This window comes from Acinonyx jubatus, chromosome A2, assembly GCF_027475565.1.
Source record: "Acinonyx jubatus isolate Ajub_Pintada_27869175 chromosome A2, VMU_Ajub_asm_v1.0, whole genome shotgun sequence".
NCBI lineage: Eukaryota > Metazoa > Chordata > Mammalia > Carnivora > Felidae > Acinonyx > Acinonyx jubatus.
In genome coordinates this window covers 76,420,383-76,440,835 of record NC_069383.1, presented here as the reverse complement: position 1 = coordinate 76,440,835, position 20,453 = coordinate 76,420,383, and the positions used below count along the sequence as shown (strand labels likewise).

Below are 20,453 nucleotides of genomic sequence, written 5' to 3'. Positions count from 1 at the left end.
TTTCACGTTATAGGACCTCTCAGAGATTTTCACAGTTGAAAGTGAAAAGGATAAAATGCTGGAAACTTGGGGTGCCTGGGTGGCTCAACTGGTTAAGCATCTGACTTTAGCTCAGGTCATGATGTCACATTTCATGAATTTGAGTTCTGAATCAGGTGAGCAGAAGCCCTGCTTTGGGTGAGCCCGGCTTCTCTCTCTTGTTCCCCCTTCCCCTCTGCCCCCTGTGGGATTCTCTCTGTCTCTCTGCCTTGCTCACATGCACCCTCTCTCTCACTCTCAAAAAAATATATGTATTGGAAACTGATCCAGACTTAGAAAGGAATAATTTGCCAAGGTATAGAAAATATGCTCAGCCCGTATTTTAAGTTATACAGTAAGAATGTAAGCACTGTTCAAACTACTCTTGGTAAATTTTTTACAGAGAAGACATTTAAAAATTCCCAATATTTCTGTTTTAAATTATAGTGTACTATTGGGGCCTCTGGGTGACTCAGTCAGTTAGGCATCTTACTTTGGCTCAGGTTATGATCTCGTGAGTTCGAGCCCCACATGGGGCTCCGCACTGACAGTGAGGAGCCTGCTTGGAATTTTCTCTCTCTCCCTCCCTCTCTCTCTCTCTCCCTTTTTCTCTCTCAGCTCCTCCTGTGCTGTGTTCTCTCTTTCAAAATAAATAACTTAAATTTTAGTTAACTATATAAACGTTTCACTAGTTTTGTAAATAATTTCCTTATACATTACACCTGGCAGCAAAGAGAGTTTTTAGTATAGAGTTTTTAGATGTAATCCATATAAACAAATCTCTTTATATTTCCCTTTATACTTACCTCCTGTGTTTTCTGTCCTGATTGAATAGTATAACCATCGAGCCTAAAGCCTAAGAAATAGTTTGTATTCCTTTATCTCCCTCATAGTTTACATTTCTAATTATTTAACAACTCTCATAATTATCTCAATTGCCTCCTTCCTCACAGATTGTCCTTACTTAGGCATTCATTTGTCACCCTTTATAGGGTATGGCTATAAAGGGATGGCATTAGGGAGTTGCTTGAGATGACAGAACTGTCCTGTATCCTGACTTTGGTGGTTACACGAATGTTGTTATATGTTAATAATCATAAACATTTTCTCTTGTCTTGCCATGATATTGGCATTAAAATTTTTTTTTTTTTGCTGTTCTTTCAAAATAGGGCTTACAAATAAATGAACAAGTACTGACAACAGTGTTCAAGGCATTGTCCTCTGTGCTGAGGAACATATAAATGTGCAGAAGATATGTTTCTGCCCTCAAGGAGTTTATATTTTAGTAAGATTGATACCACACATAACAGCAGTAGGATAAACTGTAATTGTTCCTTAAGGAAGATATGAACAAAATGCTAGCTTGTGCTGGGAATATTCAGGAGGATACTTCTTCCTTGAAGAGGTGGCATTTGAACTAAGTCTTGGAAAACACATTGATTATTGACAGTCAAAAATAGAGACAAAGGACATTCTGATAAGAGAAATCTAGCTCACTTGGCAGATTTGTAAGTTTCCTATTTACAAAGGTCATAAAAACTTCAGATCTACACTTCATGCATTCTCTCATCCTGTTTTATTCAATATTGTGTTCCAAAACTCTTAAAAGCATTTGGACACATTTCTTATAAGTAGTATTGTAGCTTTTGAGTTTTTTGGACTTAATTTAGGTGATTTTAAAGATTCTGACTTTAATGACTGTTAACAGTGAGCTATTCGTAAGTCTTACTGTGATCAGTAGATAGTAAATATATAAGTGAAAGCCTGATATTTATATAAAATTTTCTAAAAAAAAAAGTTAGAATGGGAGAGAGCCAAAGCATAAGAGACTCTTAAAAAGTGAGAACAAACTGAGGGTTGATGGGGGATGGGAGGGAGGAGAGGGTGGGTGATGGGTATTGAAGAGGGCATCTTTTGGGATGAGCACTCGGTGTTGTATGGAAACCAATTTGGCAATAAATTTCATATATTAAAAATAAATAAATAAAATTTTCTATTTACAGAGTTAATTTAAATAGGTAGAGTTTTCAATATATGTAATACTTAGAAAGTATTTTTGTAATAGTTCCTCAAAATGCTTTCTTTCCATTTTTCCTAGTTGAGTGCATGAATCAACTCTCTTTTTTTTTTCCACAGGTTTTCAGTGAAGACCCTGATTGATCGGTCCTGCTTTGAGACAATTGATGATTCTTCTCCTGAATTTAACAATTTTGCAGCTATTTTGGAACAGATTCTCAGTCACCGGCTAAAAGGTAACAGAATTAATGTATTTATATTCCTCGACAGCTTTCTTTTTAATAAACTTGAAATTTTACAAGCCATACAGTCTGGTATGATTTAGATAATAGCCATACTCCATCTTGAAAAACGTAAAACTGATTTTAGAATGCCTAATCTTTTGTCTTGTCCTTTGTCCCTCAAAAAGAAAAGAATTTCTGTTCTCAGATTTATACCTGTTTCCAGGATGCATTAAAAGTGTTGAATGTATTGTCACATACAGGCAGCAGAGTCACTTTCCATAAGTGATTAAAACAAAAGCTTAAATTAAAAGGTAGCCTATCTTCAAAGGTTTCTACATGCTATTTTAACCAATTTACAAAGATGCATCCAGGCATTACATTTGTTTGCTTAATCTTTACTTTGTTAAACTTTGGACTCTTTGAAAATTTTTTTACCATAAATAAAAGAGGTATGTAAAAAGATGCTTAACTATGGTTTTATTAAAATAAATCAGTAAATATATTCACATTAGAAAGAAGAGTCTGTGGTTTCTCCGAATTATAAAAAATATTTACATTAAAATACCTATAAAATAAAGCGGATAACATCAAGAAATATTATGTAGCATAAGTGAGTAGTAATAAATAATAACTTTATCACATTAATTCCATTATCTTCTTTTCCTAAAGGAAACTTGATCATCAGATGTTTTCACTTAAGTTTTTATTATCTTTACTATCTTAATGGTATAGTTTCAAATCAATAATCTACTTTGGTAATACAACTTAAGAGAATCTCAAATTTAACCTAGTGGTTAATTCTTTTCTGTGCTTTTTGATGCTTTTTGAAGCATCACGTCTTTACTCTTAATTAATTATTTAAATCATTTGAGCAGTCCTGTGGGCCTAACAAAGGGTTGAATTTAATTACATGGAAAAACAAAATTGTATTCAGTCAGCCCTTTGTAATTTAAAATGGGGTCCATAACATCACTAATGCTTTTCTGTTAAAAGTTTGTTATTTTGCATTTAAAAAGTTATTTTTTATTTTCGCTGTACTGCATTTCCTAAATTTTCTGCCATTAATGTTACCTATTATAAGAAAATAAGTTTTTATAAAAGCAAAGGCTATGAGAATACTTTGAGATATTGTCCAGGTTACTATATTGTGGTAATCATATTTTAGAATTATATGTACAAATTTATAAATAATAATTGAGTAGAAAACACATGCAACGCAGTAGACCTTGATGTGCTTTAAAATTTACAAATGTGTTATCACAAGACCTCAGTTCCCTTGATTCAGTGTACCATTTAGCATATGAATCACTCACAAAATACATAAACAACTATCAGCAGAAAACAGGCCATGTTGAGATATCCATGCTGAGTGATTGGGCATACTCCTGACCACATAAGTGGACCCCTCCTGCACAACAGTCTGCCATCTTCTGAGTCATGCCTCAGCAAAATATAGATGATAGATCTTTAGAATTACTTAATAGTGAATGTTATTTCTTTTTTTAAATGTTTATTTATTTTGAAAGAGAGAGGGTACATGTGAGTAGGGGAGGGGCAGAAAGGGAGGCAGAGAAAGAGGGAGAAAGAGAAACCTAAGCAGGCCCCACATTGTCAGCACAGAGCCCAATGTGGAGCTCCCTCTCACGAACTGTGAAATCGTGACCTGAGCTGAAATCAAGAGTTGGACACTTAACTGACTGAGCCACTCAGGTGCCCCCAGTGAATGTTATTTCACGGAAGCCATTGAACTACCATGTTGAAAATAGAATCTCTAGTTGATTTATGGATAAGGATTCCACTAGTGTGACTAAGAAAGTAAGAATGATGATACAGTGAAATTTGTGTTGTCTTTTTAGGCTAAGTAAAATTAATAATTTAAACTATGCTTTTTGAAAAAGATCCTGTAGATTGACTAATGTGGTCACTATAATTAGTACAGATATGAATCATGAAATGATACTTAACTTTTGAGATGAGCTATTTAAAGTTTTCTTTTTAATGTTTGTTTATTTTAGAGAGAGAGATAGAGTGTGAGTGGGGTTGGGGCAAAGAGAGAGGGAAACAAAATCCAAAGCAGGTTCCAGGCTCTGAGCTGTCAGGACAGAGCTGATGTCGGGCTCTATCCCATGAGCCACAAGATCATGACCTGAGCCAAAGTCAGACACTTAACTGACTGAGCCACCCAGGTGCCCCTGAGATGAGCTATTTTTAAAGACTTGGGTGTCTACAGACTTCTGTATATTAGTATTCTGATATATAACAAATTGCTTTTACTTTTGGAGAAGTTATATAATTTTTGTGGTACACTGTGTTCACCTAAAATTTAGTATGTAATAACTAATTTTTCCAATGTTTGTCTTTATAGAAGTACAGATTTAAAATGTGTAACTTTGTGGGTTTGTGAGATTCACTTTCCTCCAGGTACTTTTTATTTTTGAAATAAAAGGGCATTTTAAATACTAAAATTTTCAGAGAAAGGTAAAATCCACCTGCAGGCACAAATAGGCTGTACTGACACTTGTAAAGTGGAAAACTGAAACAGTTATTTATTTAATTCATTCTAAAAGTCCCAATGGTGAAAAGGAAGCTTTTAAAACTACATACATTAATCTTCTTTATAGTTATCTCTCAGTAAAATAATGATCTTATTTTCCTGGAAGATAGCTGAGAACTAGGAATTAATCACAGAATATAGAATTCAAAGAGACATCAGTTCAGGTCTTCACTAATTTTTGAACTTTTATTTACTTTAAAGTCTCCTCCTCTCCACCCCATCCGCACCTGCCCTAATAAAAGCAACTGTAGACACTGGCTGTGTAAGTGGAGTGTGTGGTTGAAGCAGATTGAGAAAATTGGGCATTTACCTGCTCAGCAGTAGTTGTACCCCACCACCCTGTAACTCTGTAGCATTACTTCAGGTAGCACCATGAATCACAGATTAAAAATTTCTCTAATCTCTGTCCTTCTGAAGCAATCCACTCAACAATATTCATGACTGGTAGACATACAGACTGTTTGAATACTTCTGATGTCTGAGAACTTAGGATAGTAAAGCAGTTCATCACATTTTGGGGCAGTTTAGATTGTTAGAAAACTCTTATATAAATGAAGCCAACCTATTTGATTGGCTTTGATATATTTTCTGCCACTTTTTTGTTTTTCAGTTTTGAACGTAATATTAAAAGACTGCTATTATATAATTCTTTGTCCTCAGTTCTCCTTTTTTCTAGGTAATGTATCTGTAGTTCCTTCAACCTTCTGGAACCACCACAGTCTTAGTTGTTCTTCTGGTTTGTCACTGGTTTATTGGTATTGCTCTTAAAATCTGATACTCATAGCTGAGTAAAGTGCTTCATATAGGTCAACACTGTATTAGTTCAGAACTTAAGATTATGCTGATATTTTGATTCCCACATCACACTTTTGGTTTTCATTGAAATAGAGACCAAGTCAAATCCCATAGATTTTTAGAAATTGAACTATTACTTAATTTATGTTTTAGTTAATTCTCTTAGTTGCCTGTGTAGAAGTTTGATAGGGATAAATACTGTATTTTTTCCTTTGTCGTCCACTATATAGATGGATGAAGTGGCAATAAAAAAACTTAAAACTTGTAAAGATGAAGTGGACTATTTTTTCCTATTTCTCTCACTATATCTAAAAGCCTGGACATTGTTATATAAAACAAATACATGAAGACCCCAAAAGGTAGGGAGAAGAAGAAAGACTCTCTAGGGACTCTCAGACTTTGGGAATAACACGATTGGTTCTTTGAATTTTCTGACTGCCTTGTATACCAAGATTGGGTAAGCCAGTAGCCTATAGACATCAATATGTACAGAAAGCAAGGTGGAAGACTTTTAGTAACAGCTCTACTTTAGCCAAATGCACAGAAGTGTGGTACCACCCCCACCCAGGCTAGAAAAGGTTAAGTGGGGGACTTAGAATTCCCTTCTCCTGAGGCTGTAACAGTGTGTCCCCCATCATCATCAGAGTGGTATCAAAGAAGGCCATGCAAAGAACTGGGACTTCTTCCCTCCTGGCTGGTTGTGAGTCTTCTCTTCCTATCTTACCTCCCACCCTCACCATGTTAATGGAGAGCCTGGATTTCCATTCCCAACCCAGCAGTAATGAGGGGTCATTTCCCTGCCATCCTGAGGTTGTGTCAGAAGAGACATTTTGGAGATTGATGTCTTTCACCATCGCCCAGCAGTAACAAGAATACTCCCAATGCATTATCGGTGGAGACCTTGTAGGAAGCCTGGACTCCCACCTCCACCCAGCAGTAATGAGAACTCCCCTCTCAAATGTCAGTGGAGGTCAACTGGAAAAATTGGACTTCTCCCTCCACTTGGCAGTAATGAAGTGATCTCACCACTTTACCTTCCCCTGCCAGAACTGTCATAGAAAGCCAGTGAAATAAGATTCCAACACTCATAACATAATATTAACACGTCCAGGTTTCATATGAAGATCACTTGTCATAACAAGAACCAAGAAAATCTCAAATTGAATGACAGAAGACAACTAGTAGATGTGAACACTGAGATGACAGAGGTATTAAGTTAGTGACAAAGATCGTAAGTTGATCATGATAAAAATACTTCAGTGAGCAGTTAGAAACATGCTTGAAACAAATGAAAAAGTAGACAACATCAACAAAGAAATAGAAGATATAAAAACAACTGAATAGAAATTTCGGTACAAAAAGTACAAAACCAAAATGAAAAGCTGAATGGATAGGCTCAACAAGAAGATGCAGGGGACAGAGGAAAAAATCAGTGAACTAGAAGAGAGAACGATAGAAAAATTTTAATCTAAATAACAAAGACTAAAAATAATCTAAAATTAGAAAGTGGACTTAAAAAATGAACAGAGCCACAGGGACTTGTAGGACTATAATAAAAGATCTAAATCTTTTCATCAAAGGGTCTGAGTGAGAGGAGAAAGGAATGTACTGAAAAGGTGCTGAAAAAATAATGGCTGAAAATTTCCCAAATTTAGCAAGAATAGGCATACAGATTTGAGAAACTAAGTGAATCACAGAGTAAATCCAAAGAAATTCATGCTAAGACACATTATAATTAAACTTTTGAGAAATAAAGACAAGGAAAAAATGTTGAAAGTAGCCAGAGAAAAATGACACCCTGTTTGTAAAGGAAAAACTGTTTGAATGATGGCAGGTCTCTTATCAGAAACCATGGAAGCACTTCTTTTAAGTGCTAAGAGAAAAATGTCAACACAGACTCCTATAGCAGAATTATTTTTCAGTTTTGAAGGGGAAATCTAGCCATTCTCAAAACAAGGAGAACTAAGCAATTTGTCACCAATAGACTGACTGAAGAACTGCCTTGAAGCAGAAATGAGATGATAAGGAAGAAAATACAATAATTTCCTATTTTTAATGTTTTATTTTTTTGATTTTTCTTTTTCTTGTCTTCCTGTGGATTACTTGAGTGTTTTTTTGAATTCCATTTTTATCTGTCTGTATTGTTTTTGAGTGCATCTTTTGGCATAGATTTTTTAGTGGTTGCTCCAGGTATTAGGTTGTATATACAAAATTTAATCACAATCAAAAGTATCATTGTTTTCTGGTCTTAAATTTAAAAACTATGCCTTTATTTCCCTTAACCCCCCCATTTATACTATAATTGCTTTAAAAAGTTAAAAATAGAACTGACCTCCAATCCAGTAATCACGCTACTGTGTATTTACCCAAAGAATACAAAAACACTAACTTAAAAGGATATATGTACCCCTATGTTTACTGCAGCATTATTTACAATAGCCAAATTATGGAAGCAGCCCAAATGTCCATCAGTAGATGAATGGGTAAAAAAGATGTGATACACACACACACACACACACACACAGGACATTATCTAGCCATAAAAAAAGAATTAAAATTTACCATTTGCAACAACATGGATGGAGCTAAAGAGTATGATGCTACAGTAGAGAAAGACAAATACTATATGATTTCACTTGTGGAATTTAACAAAGAAAACAAATGAACAGTGGGGAAAAAAGAGACAAACCAAGAAATAGACTCTTACTTGTCTATGGAGAACAAATGATGGTTACCAAAGGGGAGGAAGGTAGGGGGATTGGTGAAATAGGTGAAGGGGTTTAAGAGTACACTTATGATGAGCACTGAGTAATGTACAGAATTGTTGAATCACTATATTGTATACCTGAAACTAACACAACACTGTATGTTAACAATATTGGAATTAAAATTAAAAAAAAAGAAATACATATAAATGCTTTAAATATTTCCCCTACAATAGATTAGAGCCACATTAGACAGTGTTAGAACTTTTGTTTCCACCATTAAACTTAATTGAGAAAACCCAAGAGGAGAAGGTCAGCCTATTTCAGGTTGCTGATTTGTCCAGCACAGAGTCTGGGATGTATGGGGCAAGGAAATTTACCTGCTGTGTTATTTCTTGGCTTCTAAGATCTCTAGCCTGGGTTCCTTTTATTCTCTCAATTCAGAGTCTTTTTGTTTTATATGTAATGTCTAGTGTTTTTAGTTATATTTGGCAAGAGGAAAGTGCATCTGCTTTGTCCTGTCTGGTACCAGAATTCGTACTTAATTTTTTAATGTGAAGAATTACATCAGTAGTGTTCCTAATGTTAAATCCATATATTCTTGGGACAAACGCAATTTGAGCTTCATGTATTGTTTTCATATACTTGGCCAGATTTAGAATTTAGTTTGCTAGTATTTTAGGAGTTTTGGTTCTATGTAATTTCTGTTTTATACTTGTTTTGGTTTTTGTTATGAAGATTATATTAGCCTCACTAAATGAATCAAAAGTGTTTTATCTTTTTTATTCCTTGGAAGAATTTTCCATAAGCTTGGAATTGACTGTTAGAAAGAATCTGCCAGTAAAAACTCTGGGTTTGAGTACCATGTCAGGCTCTGTGCTGACAGTTTGGAGCCTGGAGCTTGCTTCGGATTCTGTGTCTCCCTCTCTCTGTGACCCTTCCAGGCTCATGCTCTGTCTCTCTCTCTCAAAAAAAAGCAAAAACAACAAAAAAACAAACTTAAAAAAATAGATAAATTTATCTAAATGGTTTTAAAAAGTTAAAGCTCACTGAAGAGATCTAAAAACTTAAAGCTTAAAGCACATATTCGTCTTTATAGCTTTTTTTAAAAGCTGAAATTCTGTTTTTTTTTTTAACTTAGACCCTACTTATACTTATGTATGAGCCATCCACCCCCTTTTCTGAAGGATATGACATGTTTCATTCAAATGGCTGTTAAGAAACAAAAATTTCACTGTTGTTACTTTCCATGCAGTTGTCAGCTAGTTGGTCGCCTTTTCATCCCTAATATTATTAATTCTTTTTCTTTTTTCATAAGCAGTATTGCCAGAGATTTGTTAATTTTATTAGTCTTCAGGTAATTAACTTATGGCTTTTTTGTTCATTTATGTATGCTAATGACATCATTATTTCCTCTATTAAATTTTCTTTGAGTCTATTTGTTATGTTGGGTTCCTAGCAGATTAATTTTCAAACTTCTCTCCAAGTACTGCTTTGGTTACATGTACAAGTTGGGATATATAATATTTTTATTAATACTCATTTTTAGGTAACTTCTAATTTTCATTCTTTATTTTGGCTTATGTGTTGTTTAAAAGTTAATTCTTAGGGTTACTGAAAATAAGAATTTTTCCTTTTTATTTTTACTTCTGTATTAATTAAATTGTGGTCAAAGAATTTGATATGTAGGGCAGATGTTTTGAAATTTGTAAGATTTGCTTAAAGGCCTAGCCTATGGTTGGCTTTAATAAATGTTTCATCTTGAGAATAATGTTTATTCTATAATTGATTATGTTTCTCAAATGTTACATTTTTTTATATCTATTAATAGCTTAAAATTTGAAACTTATTATTTTGATGGATTTACCAAGTTACTCTTACAGATATGTCTAATTTTGTTTTTTAGATTTTGAGTCTATTTTGGTGTATTCAGTTTTAGGGTTTTTATACATTTCCTCATTTTCTGTTTACTTATTTTTGGCTTCTTAAGGATTTCGATGATTTGTTTCATGTGGTAACTGTATTTTAAAGTGTGTTTGTTATATATTATCCGGCATTTTCAATTTTCCTACTGTTGTGTGTTGGGTATCAGGAAGGTGTTCCTAAAATTCCATGTTTACCACTCCATAGACAAATTATTGCTATATCTAAAGAGAGCTCTGAAACTTCCTCTTCTTTTCTTCTTTGAAAGTTATCCTTGCCTTTTGTTGTGAGTAGTTTGAGTGAATAAACTTAATGGGCAAAGTATGTAACATTGAGGTAAAACAACTATGGCTGTAATTTTAAGTATTTATTAGTTTATTTTAGATAGTCTCTACTGTCATGTGGTTAAAAATATTTTCCATTAAAAAGTATCCAGATATATGTATATATATTTGCATAGTATATGTTATATGCACTGTAATATGTAGTCATCATATACGTTAATGTTTATGCAATACCGTGTATAATGAATTATATATATTTTAAAGTTAAGACACCCCCTTTTCCCATGTTCCTATCTTTATATAAATTTACCTATTTCTATCCTCTAGCCTGGGGTTTTAATTACTTTTTTGTTCCTTTGGATACAAGGTTCTTTTCTACTTGAGCATGAAGTATACTCCTGGTTATTATCCATTGGAGCTTTTATTTGAATAGTAATTTTGTTTTCCAGTCTGCTGCATTCTTCTATTTCCTTTTTATTCCTTTCTTTCTAGCTGGTTCTTAATAAGCTTTTCTTTCAGATGGTTTTCTCTTTCCTCTGCTGTTATTATTGCATTCTGAACTCTTCATTTTTCTTAACCCTGGCAAATTTCCTAAGAAAACTTCCCTTATTTTTCTACCGTATCCTGTTTTTCAGGCAGCATGGGTTCTGTTTATCATGTCTTTTACTACACTGTACACTTTACCACATTATAGCATTCCAATATTATAATTAAAAAACCTAACTGAACCTAAAATGTTATTCAAGATGGAGTAAATCCACTACTATCCTGTTTTAGTCTGCTCAGGCTGCTATAACATAATGCCACAGACTGGATAGCTTAAACAACAGAAATTTGTCTTTTACATTTCTGGATGCTAGGAAGACCAAAACCAAGGTACCGGCTAATTGTGATTATGGAAAGAACTTTTTTCCTGGCATGAAGCTGGTCACCTTCTTGCCGTGTCCTCACATGGCAGAGAGAAAGAGTGCTTTCTGAGATCGTTGCTCTCAAGGACACTAATTTTATCAGATTAGGACCCCACCCTTCTGACTTCATTTAACCTTAATTACCTATGTAGTCACAGTGGGAGTTAGGACTTGAACATATGACTTTGGGGGGATGTGACTCAGACCTTATCTTTCTCCTCCTGATTGAATTTAAAAACTAGGCAGAATACAGAAAACAACTAGTTGTATACTATGAAAAATAAACAGTAGCATCCAGACTGGGAAGAGATACCAAAATTTGAAGAGGAACTATTACAGGAGTTAGTATCCTGTGTATTTTTTCCTCTTATTATTTCCTCAGCTTTAACCTGTGGGGGCCTCAGTTCTTAATTGCACTTGTGGCTGCAGACAGCAAAAACTCTCAACAGTAACCTCTTTCTGGTAAGAGGATAAGGAAAGATAGCCTTTGTGAGTCAGGGAGTGTTGGAGTCTTCCCATTTTTTTCTCTTTTTCCTTGCTTCTTTTCCCCCAAATGTAGCTTAAAGTTGCCCATATCTTTTTGACAGTGTGGGAAGTTAAAAAATTTCTGATAAAATGGAAGAGTAATTAATAAAAAAGAGACCTGGGAACCAAAGATTGTATCAGGGAAGAGAGAGCTGGAAAGAATAATGCTCTGATTCTACATGCTAATAATGAGCATGAGTCCTGGCTTCATACCCAAGATTCTGAGGACTGAGCTAGGACACTAAGTCCTAGAGTGGCATATATATGGGTAAGATGCAAAGAACCATAGCAAAGGCTTTGCAAACTGAACTTACGTTGGAACTTCTGCACATATAAGACAAGAAAGAACTTGGCTATCTGGATTTAACCAGGTTGATTGCCTACCAAAACAGAGCAAAACAAAAATCAACATACTTCCGAGGGTTTTAACAGAATACAGAATTTAAAGATAAGCACCTACTATAAAACCCAAAATTGCTTCACGTAAGAAGAATCAGGAAAATATGGCCAGTTCTAAAAAGAAAAGACAAAGATGCTAATACTGAGGTTAATTATCAAAGATACTATAGCAGCCATTAGAACCATGCTCTGGGATGTAAATACCCTTTTTTCTTTTCTTTTTCAAATTTTTACTTAAATTCTATTAGTTAACATGGTACAATATTGGTTTCCGAAAGTAGAATTCAGTGATTCACCACTTACAACACCCAGTGCTCATCATAACAAGTACCTTTCTTTTTTTAAAAAAAGTTTATTTATTTTGAGAGAGAGAGAGCCTGGGAGGGGCAGAGAGAGAAGAGAGAATCCCAAGCAGGATCTACACTGTGAGTGCAGAGCCCAACGTGGAGCTCCATCTCACAAACTGTGAGATCATGAACTGAACCAAAATCAAGAGTCAGACATTTAACCAACTGAGCCATCTAGGTGCCCCCCTCAACAAGACCCATCACCCATCTAGTTCATCCCCCCCCCCACCTCCCTCTATCAACCCTCAGTTGGTTACCTATCTTTAAGAGGTTCTGATGGTTTTTTTCCATCTCTCTCCTTATTCCCCCCCATATGTTCATCTGTTTTGTTTCTTACATTCCACATAGGAATGAAATCATATGGTATTCATCTTTCTGTGACTGACTTATTTTGATTAGCATAATATTTTATTAGCATAATAAAAGCCTCGTTTTTCCGTCCACATCGTTGAAAATGGCAAGATATCATTCTTTTTGATGGCTGAGTGATACTCCGTTGTGTGTGTGTGTGTGTATGTGTGTTTATATATAGTGTGTGTGTGTGTATGTATGTGTGTGTATATATATATATATTTAACGATTATTTCTTGGGTATTGAGTTTATTTTTATTTTTATTTTTTTACATTTATTCCTTTTTTGAGAGACAGAGAGAGACAATGTGATTGGAGGAAGGACAGAGAGAGAGGGAGACACAGAATCTGAAGCAGGCTCCAGGCTCTGAGCTGTCAGAACAGAGCCCAACATGGGGCTTGAACTCATGAGCCGTGAGATCATGACCTGAGCCGAAGTCAGTCGCTTAACTGACTGAGCCACCCGGGCATTCGGGTATTGAGTTTAGTAAGTTCTGTTCCTTTGATCTATGTGTCCATTTCTGTGTCAGTACCATGTTGTCTTGATGACTATAACTTTATAATATAGCTTAAAATTTGTAATTGTTATGCCTCCAGTTTTTTTTTCAGGTTTGCTTTGGCTATTTAGGGTCTATTGTAGTTCCATACAAATTTTAGGATTGTTTTTTCTAGCTCTGTTAAAAAGGCTGGGTGGTATTTTGTTCAGGATTGCATTAAATGTGTAGATTGCTTTGGGCAGTATAGACATTTTAACAATGTTCTTCCAATCCAGGAGTAGGGAATGCTTTTCAATTTCTTTGCGTCTTCCTCAGTTTCTTTCGTAAGTGTTCCTATAGTTTTCAGAATACAGATCTTCTACCTCTTTGTTTAGGTTTATTCCTAGATATATTATTGTTTTTGGTGAGGTTGCAAATGGGATTGTTTTTTTCATTTATTTTTCTGCTGCTTTGTTTTTGGTGTATAGAAATGCAACAGATTTCTGTACATTGATTTTATATCCTGTGACTTTGCTGAATTCATGTATTAGGTCTAGCAATTTTTTGGTCAAATCTTTTGGGTTTTGTACATGGAGTATTATATTATCTACAAACAGGGAAAGTTTGACTTCTTCCTTGCCAATTTGGATGCCTTTTATTTCTTTTTGTTGTCTGATTGCTGAGGCTAATACTTCCACTACTATGTTAAATAGTAATGGTTAGAGTGGCATCCTTGTCTTGTTCCTGACTGTAGGGGAAAAGCTCTCAGTTTTTCCCATTGAGGATGATACTAGCTGTGGTTCTTTCTCATAGGGTTTTTATTAATGTGGTGTATCACATTGATTGCTTTGCAAATATTGAACCATACCTGTAGCCAAGGAATAAATCTCGATTGTGGTGAATAATTCTTTAAGTGTATTGTTGGATTTTATTTGCTAGTATCTTGAGAATTTTTTGTATCCACGTTCATCAGAGATGTTCATCATGAAATATTCCTTTTTAATGGGGTCTTTGTCTGGTTTTGGAATCAGGGTGATGCTGGCCTTGTAGAATGAATTTGGAAGTTTTCCTTCGTTTCTATTGTTTGGAACAGTTTCAGAAGGAAAGATACTAACTCTTCTTTTATATATCTGGTAGAATTCCCACTGGGAAGCCATCTGGCCCTGGATGTTTATTTGCTGGGAGATTTAAAAAAAATTTTTTTTAATATTTATTTTTTAGAGCAAGAGCATGAGTGGGGAGGGGCAGAGAGAGATAGAGACAGAATCCAAAGCAGGTTCCAGGCTCTGAGGTGTGGGGCTAGAACCCACAAATCATGGGATCATGTCCTGAGCCAAGTCAGACATTGAACCAACTGAGCCACCCAGGTACCCCTGGGAGATTTTTGATTACTGTTTCAATTTCTTTGGTGATTATGGGTCTGTTCAAATTTTCTATTCCTATTTCAGTTTTGGTAATTTGCATGTTTCTAAGAATTTATCCATTTTTTCTAGATTGCTCAGTTTGTTGACATATAATTTTTCATAACGTTCTCTTAAAATTGTATTTCTAGGGTGTTGGTTGTGATATTTCCCCTTTCACTTGTGAGTTTATTTGGGTCCTTTCTCTCTTCTTTTTGATAAGTCTGGCTAGAGGTTTATCAATTTTATTAATGGTTTTGAAAGACCAGCTCTTAGTTTTGTTGATCTCTGCTACTATTTTGTTTCTTTCTATATCGTTTATCTTTGCTCTAGTCTTTATTTCCCTTCTTCCACTGACTTGTTGTTGTTGTTGTTGTTGTTGTTATTTTTCCACTGTTCCTTTCCTAGCTTTTTTATATGTAGTTAGGTTGTGTATTTGAGACCTTCCTTGCTTCTTGAGGTAGATCTGTTTTGCAATATACTTCCCACTTAAGGCTGCCTTTGGACTATCGAGGTTTGGATATCCAAAGGTTTTGGACTATCATGTTTTTATTTTCATTTGCTTCCATGTACTTTTTAAATTCTTTAATTTCTTGTTAACTCATTCATTCTTTAGTGAGATGTTCTTTAACTTGCATGTATTTGTGGTGTTTGCAAATTTTTTCTTGTGGTTGACTTCAAGTTTTATAGCACTGTGTTCTGAAAATATGCATAGTATGATCTCATTGTGTTTGTACCTGAGGGCTGGTACGTGACCCAGTATGTAATCTATTCTGGAGAATGTCACATATATACTTGCAAAAATGTGTATTCTGCTACTTTAGAGTGGAATGTTATGAATATATTTGTTAAGTCCATCTGGTCCAGTGTGTCATTCAAGACCATTGTTTCCTTGTTGATTTTCTCCTTAGATGATCTGTCCATTAGTGTGAGTGGGGGTGTTAAAGTCTCCTACTATTATCGTATTATTATCAATGAGTTTCTTTGTGTTTGTTAGTAATTGATTTATATATTTGGGTGTTTCAAGTTGGGGGCATAAATATTTATAAATATTTATAATTACAAGAAGATCAAGTTAGATCTTCTTGATGGATACATTCCTTAATTATGATATAATGCCCTTCTTCATCTCTTGTTACAGTCTTTGGTTTAAAATCTAATTTGTCTGATATAACTACTCTGGCTTTTTTTTTTTTTTTTTTGCATCCATTATAGATGGTTCTCCATCCCTTCACTTTCAATCTGCTGATGTCTTTAGGTCTAAAATGAGTCTTCTGTAGGGGCGCCTCGGTGGCTCAGTCGGTTAAGCGTCTGACTTCGGCTCAGGTCATGATTTCATGGTTTGTGGGTTCAAGCCCCACATCAGGCTCTGTGCTGACAGCTCAGAGCCTGGAGCCTGTTTTGGATTCTGTGTCTCCCTCTCTTTCTGCCCCTCCCCCACTCGCACTCTGTCTCTCTCTGTCTCAAAAGTAAATAAACATTAAAAAAATTTTTTTTAAATGAGTCTTCTGTAAGCAGCATATAGATGGATCTTTTTTTTATTATTATTATTCATTCTGATAGCATCTGTCTTTTGATTGGAGCATTTAGTCTATTTACATTCAGGCTGATTATTGAAAGATAAGACCTTAGTGCCATTGTGTTATCTGTTAAGTTTGTGTTTCTGGTGATGTTCTCTGTTCCTTTATAGTTTTTGTTATTTTTTGTTCCCTTCCCCCCCCCCCCCCCAACCTCGAAGAATCCCCCTTCATATTTCTTGCACAGCTGGTTTAGTGGTCATGAACTCCTTTAGTTTTTCTTGGTCTGGGAAACTCTTTATCTCTCCTTCTATTCTGAATGACAGCCTAGCTGGATAAAGAATTCTTGGCTGCCTATTTTTCTGATTCAGCACTTCAGATATATTCTTTAATTCCTTTCTGGCAGGCCAAGTTTCTGTGGACAGATCTGCCGTGGATCTGATCTGTCTTCCCTAGTTTAAGGACTTTTTATTCCCTTGCTGCTTTCAAGGGAATTCTTTCCTTATCTGAGTATTTTGTGAATTTGACCATGATATGGCTTGGCAGTGGACGGCTTTTGTTAAATTTAATGGGAGTTTTTGTGCTTCTTGGGTTTTGATGTCTGCATTCTTTCCCAGATTAGGGAAGTTTTCAGCTATAATTTGCTCACATAAAACTTCTGCCGACTTTTCCCTCTTTTTATCTTCTGGAACTCCTATGATATGAATGTTACTACATTTTAATAAGTTGCTGAGTTCCCTACATCTACCTTCATGATCCATCACCTTTGTTTCCCTCTTCTTTTCAGCTTCATTATTTTCCATAATTTTATCTGCTGTATCACTAATTCATTCTTCCACTTCATCCATCCTTGCTGTTACGGCATCTATTGAAGTTACATCTTGGTTATAGCATTTTAATTTTGGCCTGACTAGATTTTAGCTCTTTTATTTCTGCAGTAAGGGATTCTCTAGAGTCTTCTATGGTTTTTTCAAGCCCAGCTAGACTTTTTATAAGTTCTAGTTCAGACATCTTATATTGCATTGATTAAATCCCTGGCTGTGAGTTCTACTTCCTGCTCCTTCTTTTGGGGTGAATTTCTCTGTGTTGTCATTTTGAAGGGAAAAAGTAATAATAAAATTAAATTAAAATTTAAAATAATAAAGGAAGCTAGATCATAGGTGTGTTTTGGTCTGATTGTTAAGAGAAACTTGATAGAAAACAAAAAGGGACAAAAAAGATAAAAAGTAAAAAATTAAATAAAATTAAAAATTTGCTCTTTCTGTATCCAAGAAAAAACGAAAACAAAAACAAAAAAAACACACAAACCACAAAAAAAAACTAAGGAAGCTAGATCCTGTTTCCCCTAATGCTGAAGCTTTGCAGCACTCTATGATCACTAGACTTAGTGCATGGAAGGGGTTTATGCTGGTTTTCTGGGTGTAGGGTGGGGGGCTGCTGTTTTGATTCTCAGGCCGACTTGCCCTAATGGAGAGGCACAGGGGTGGAACTTGGTGTAATGGCTCTGTTTTCCACTTGGTGGCACTATTTAACTTACTGAGGTTGATCTGTGCTGGTGAGCTAGAGGTGAAAATGGCTTCACCCTGCTCTCTAGTCTCTGGAGCAGGAAGTTCACACCCTCACAGATGTGCAATCAGTAATCCCTCCTGTGTCTCCAGATTTTGTCAGATCCCTGACTTGCCAGGCCATGCCACCCTTGTGGGTTTTATCTCAGGCCGGGCTGTGTTTCAAAACCCCATACTTTAGAGACCCTTGTGGCTGGGACCTGTGCTGATCCTTTGGGGGAGCATCTTGCTGCACTCTGGTCAATACATCCTTGTCCTAGAAACCAGCTGGATGACTATGCAGCCACAGCAGTTTGGAGTTTATGGTAAATCGCAACACACAGCTGTTGCCAGGGTTTGCTGCCCTTACTTCGTGTCTTTGTTCTTGTATTGTTGAACTGGGCAGACCTATGGCTCCTGCCTGGTCTTTGGCCTGTGGAGAGGCCTTGTCACCTCTACCAAATGCAGGGGAACTGCTTCTCCCCTGGTGACCCAGGAAGTCCTCATACCTTGCTGCCTACTCCTGGGGCTCTGCCGTGCTTCCTCGTCAAAGCATTGCCAGGCGCTAACCTCTGAGATTTCAGACTCTGTACTCTGCTATTTATAAAAACTGGTGGTATTGAAATTTTCTGCTTTTACCTGTGAATCGTTTTGGGGAATAGTTTGCTTGAGCACTCCTCTGTGCTATTTCGCTCTTTTTTTTCTTCACTCTTAGCCTATGTCTCCATGATCAGAGATACCTCCCCACTGCAGCTACTCTCTTTTCTCCCAAATCAACTCTCTGCAGTTCCTACCTTCCCCAGGTCCTTTTTTTTTTTTTCTGTTTGTAGATGTGCAACTTTGTTCTCTAAGACTTCTGATCGATTTCTTGGGTGTTCAGAATGGTTTGATATTTATCTAGCTGTGTGGGGTAGGAGGCAAGCTTAGGGTCGCCATATTCCTCTCCCATCTTACTTGGCTTCCCCATGTAAACGTTATTGAAATGAGTAGAAAAATAGAAGTTCTGAATTGAGAAATACAAAACTCCAAAATGAACAAATGTAGTACAGTATCTGAACAAAAAAGTACAATATCTGAAATAAAACATTGAATATGTGGGTCTTTATAGCAAAATGGAGATAATAGAGATGTTTATGAATTTGAAATTAGATCAGTAGAAATTACCCATCCTGAAGAACAGAGCTTCTGAAACCTGTTGGACAGTAGCAAAAGAGAGCAGAAAGCAGTGGAACAATATCTTTTAAAGTTTTAAAAGAAAAAAACTGAAAACTCAGAATTCTATCTCTGGTGGAAACATAGGTTAGGAATGAAGGCAAAGCAAATACTCCAATGAAGGAAAACTAGAATTGTTACTAGTACCCCTGATCTGAAAGAAATGCTAATGAAAGCTCTTCCCTTCATAAAGGGAGATGATACCAGAGGGAAACTTTGAATTCATGAATGAAGAAAGAACAATAGAAATGGTGAATATCTAAGTTACATAGCAGATATTTTTTCTTCTGAATATTTTAAAAATATGACTATTGTAAGTGAAAATTACTAACATTTATCTTTTCATGTATAAGGGACGCTTAAAACAAGTAATGGAAAGTAAAGGGACCAATGTGGTCATCTATTTTACTTCAAATAGTAAATTAAAAACTCTAGATTGTTATAGATGAGATATTATATTGTAAGCGCTAAAGCAACAACTGTAAAAATACCAAGAGACTTAACCCAAGAGCCAGTAAATAGATTAAAATAGATTAAAATTGAGATTAAAAATACTCAAATGAGCTGAAAGAAGGCCAGAAAAAATGAAGGCGTAAACAGAAAATAAAATGGTAAACCTAAATCCAACCATATTACTAAATGTATTAAATATACATTATATAAAATATAAATTGCTTTAAATATAAATGATGCACCAATTAAAAGAGACAGTTAAAAAAAAAAAAAACAGACTCATAGGGCACCTGGGTGGCTCAGTCAGTTAAGCGTTTGACTTTGGCTCAGGTCATGATCTCACGGTCCATGGGTTCAAGCCCCATGTTGGGCTGTGCTGACAGCTCAGAGCCTGGAGCCTGCTTCAGAATCTGTGTCTCCCTCTCTCTTTGCCCCTCCTCTGTTCACACTCTGTGTCTCTTTATCTCAGAAATAAACATTTAAAAAAAAAGACTCAATATATAAAGAAACCTACTTTAAATATAGTGACACAGATAGGTTAAAAGTAAAAGAAAAGAAAAAGATATTGCGTGCAGAAACTAATTGAAAGAAAGTTGGAGTTGACTATATTAACATAAGGAAAAATAGATTTCAGAATAAGGAAAATTGGTGGGATTGAAGGTGGACGTTTACATAGTAAAAAGTCAATTTGCCAAGAAGATAAATCCTAAACAACAGAGCTTCAAAAAGCAAAAGCTGTTAGAACTGACTAGAGAACTAGAAAATAGAATAATCCACAATTAACCATTGCAACTTCAGTAAT

The 20,453-nt window shown here is 35.5% G+C and overlaps 1 protein-coding gene across 8 annotated transcripts in view; it reads left to right on the top strand.

Moving 5' to 3' along the window:
• The window catches only part of RUNDC3B (RUN domain containing 3B), a 149,480-nt gene that overhangs the window by 16,235 nt on the left and 112,792 nt on the right, over positions 1–20,453 (top strand). For all 8 annotated transcript variants that reach the window (XR_008296876.1, XR_008296875.1, XM_053218507.1 and 5 more), the window contains exon 2: positions 2,155–2,270. Coding sequence is in view for 6 of the 8 variants with exons in the window: in XM_053218507.1 (XP_053074482.1) it covers positions 2,155–2,270 (116 nt within the window). In the remaining 2 variants the exon portion in view is untranslated. The remainder of the gene's footprint in view (positions 1–2,154; positions 2,271–20,453) is intronic.